The sequence below is a fragment of the Symphalangus syndactylus genome, chromosome 15, assembly GCF_028878055.3.
Source record: "Symphalangus syndactylus isolate Jambi chromosome 15, NHGRI_mSymSyn1-v2.1_pri, whole genome shotgun sequence".
NCBI classification, from domain to species: Eukaryota; Metazoa; Chordata; class Mammalia; order Primates; family Hylobatidae; genus Symphalangus; species Symphalangus syndactylus.
In genome coordinates, this window is record NC_072437.2 from 46,206,133 (window position 1) to 46,209,299 (window position 3,167).

General features: G+C 43.8%; 1 protein-coding gene across 1 annotated transcript; it reads right to left on the minus strand.

The window, feature by feature from the left end:
* Positions 1 to 757: 757 nt before the first annotated feature.
* Positions 758 to 2,852, minus strand: LOC129463901 (transmembrane protein 184C-like). The gene is given in 3 exon segments (XM_063618765.1): positions 758 to 1,685; positions 1,687 to 2,589; positions 2,738 to 2,852. Coding segments are annotated over 2 exon segments (1,311 nt in total). The 5' UTR covers positions 2,409 to 2,589; positions 2,738 to 2,852; the 3' UTR covers positions 758 to 1,096.
* Positions 2,853 to 3,167: the final 315 nt, after the last annotated feature.

The following is a 3,167-nucleotide window of genomic DNA, read 5'->3' on the forward strand; positions in this document are numbered from 1 at the left end:
TGCAATTGCATTGTTGGCAAAATGTGATCATTCCTACTGTAAAGTTTCTCACACTCTGAATTTTGTTGATAACATCTTTGCGCCATTGTTGCCTGTGTTTGCTATAAACAGGCATTCAATTGAGAAACTTGATTAGACTCAGGTTTGATTTTTTTTTTTGGCCTGAACACTTCATAGGTGATGCTGTGTACTTCCACCAAGAGTCTCAAACAACTAGCTGTCTCTGGTTTTGTCATATTGGTAGCTGTTGAGTATCACTGCCTAGATTGATTTTGTTTTTTTTTTTTTGCAGAAAATAAATGATAAATTCTTATTTATTGAAAGAAATTCAGTTGAGGAATAGAGATATAACTGTTTGTTAGGTAAGCTTATATGGCACATGATTAAGTTCCACTAATTCGTATTTCTGCATTATGCTTCCTGATAATTCCAGAGCATTACACTCATGCAGCAGTGGTAGGAAGTACTGATTTTTTTTTTTAAATGTACGTTCTCGGCCAGGCGCAGTGGCTCACGCCTGTAATCCCAGCACTTTGGGAGGCGAGGTGGGTGGATCACGAGGTCAGGAGATCAAGACCATCCTGGCCAACATGGTGAGACCCTGTCTCTACATAAAAAAATAATAATAAAAAAAAATAAATTAGCTGGTCATGGTGGTGGGTGCCTGTAGTCCCAGCTACTTGGGAGGCTGAGGCAGGAGAATGGTGTGAACTCAGGAGGCAGAGCTCGCAGTGAGCTGAGATTGCGCCACTGCGCTCCAGCCTGGGTGACAGAGCAAGACTCCATCTCAAAAAAAAAAAAAGTCCATCCTCTTGATAAAGCAGTGTAACATCAGGAAGATTTAGTTGGGGTCATTGCCTACCATTTGAGTATGTGATACCCTAATGTTAAGAAATCAAGTCTAAGTCTAGGAAACTTAGACCAATTATTTTTGATATACAAAACTTACATATATAAATTCAGTAGTTGTACCTGGCTTTCAGCTATCTTTGTGTTGACATTTTCCATCATTTATGGTCTGTCCCAAGCACAAAATCCATGGGATACCAGGTAATGATATAATGTAGTAGTTGCACAGTTTGCTTTTCCATACTGTTCAGGAATCCACGGATTTATCTGAAGGTTCTTTTTTCTCTCCTATAGTATCACTAAGTATTTCATCAGATATCTTAGCTGTGGTAGGTGTAGTCTGGGGAGTCACAGTGTGTCCAAACCCTTGGTAGTGACCCATGGGTGAAGGTGGCATAGAAGAAGCAATGGAAATTGCATCTTGTGATGATGATGATAATAAGCTTGTATGTTCATTTTGATCTTGATCCTCGGGAAACAATTTTTTCCTGGGATGTCCCCTGACTGTCCGTCCAACATGCCTTACTTGTTCAGAAATATCATCTCTAATATCTGAGACATCCCACATGGCAAGAAAGGAATCAAAGCATGAGCCCTCTTCTGCTTCTTGGACATATGGTTTATATGAGAATGCGTAATGATGAGCAATGGCAGGGAGGAACGTCTCATTACAGATAACAAAATCCTGGAGTCCGGTGGCCACAGCTTCTACAGTTTGCCATTCCCACGTATGCTTTTCAGAAATAACGCCAACTTTTACCAACAAAGCAATAACTACTGCTTGCCAAAAAGAAACAAAAGCCACCAGCGTTACACAAAGAAATTTGCCAACAGGTTGGGCTCAGTTCTTCTTTTGGTACTTTATGAAAGAGCAGGAGACAATATGTGGCAAACACCTGTGACACGTTGTTTATTATAACCAAATAAGTCCAAGCATTTGAAAAGCTAAAGTTCCCTTCGTCATATATACCAAGCAGCTCACAGATTAAAGCAATGATGGTGGTGAAAGGTCTGACAACTGTGTACTGTAATACACCTAGTTTGCACCTAAACAGCAATACTTCTCCCATAGCCCGTGGTGGACAGCAACATAAAGGAGGGAAATGTTTCTTCTGATCTTTGGCTTCGAGGATTAATACCAGATCTGGATACCGGTTAGTTAGATAATTGGTAAGGAATCCCATAAAGTTGTAAATTACATAAGCTTCATAGCATTCTCTGCAGGTATCCACATATATTGCAATTCCGGGATATTTCAAAGCTACCCAACTATCTAAACTGTAAATGGGTACCATCCAAAGAATCCTCATTATTGGTTTTTGTAGTTCAGGTTGTGTATAATGCACTAAGTGTTGCAGTATCGCCCACAGTGATATAGGCATAGTCAACAGCAAAAAGATTCCAGCAATAAACCAAGCCTTGGTGTGTATTCCAACCTCCAGTTTCTATAATTCCCACACGCATAGGGGAACCGCAACCACTATTGACACCAGGTAGATGACCGCTGCTAAAGGTCGAATCCACTGTCTCCAGTTCCTCCAGGTACAAGTGCGAGGCATGTTTTCGCACAAATCAGATCTGGTTAGCAAGGGAAAAGAGCTCGAAAAGATTGTAATGGGGAGCCCTGTTCTCTGGCTGTTTTGTCAACTCGCATACTACGGAGAAAAAGCTGTCGGGCGACTTTACGAACAGCTCGAGCCACTTCCCGGACCGGCGCTGTGTCTTCTTCTGCTGCTGCTCCTGGGGATCGCCCTGAGCTCTGCCTGCACCGTGGCTTCCAGGAGAGCAGCACCGACCAGGAACCGGCCTCTAGGGACCCTGCACACTCCGGTTCTGTCTGGCAGCTGCCTGCCCACTCGCTCTTTTCTTTGGGGATCGAGCTAACTACCTCCCGCACTGGCAGGCGTCTCTTCACCCAATTCCGCTAGTACGTAAGGCCCCAGGATCTCCTCATTCTCTCGCACGGGACATCCCCTACGGCGGAACCCAAGGCCAAACCCGATTTTGTGTTTTTTTTTTTTTTTTTTTTAGACAGAACCTTGCCCTGTTGCCCAGGCTGGAGTGCAATGGTGCTATATCGGTTCACTGCAACCTCCGCCTCCTGGATTCAAGCAATTCTCCCACCTCAGCCTCCCGAGTAGCTGGGATTACAGGCTCACACCACCATGCCTGGCTAATTTTTTGTATCTTTTGTGGAGGTGGGGTTTCATCATGTTGGCTAGGCTGGTCTTGAACTCCTGACCTCGTGATCCACCTGCCTCAGCCTCCCAAAGTGCTGGGATTACAGGCATGAACCACCATGCTTGGCCTAGATTGAT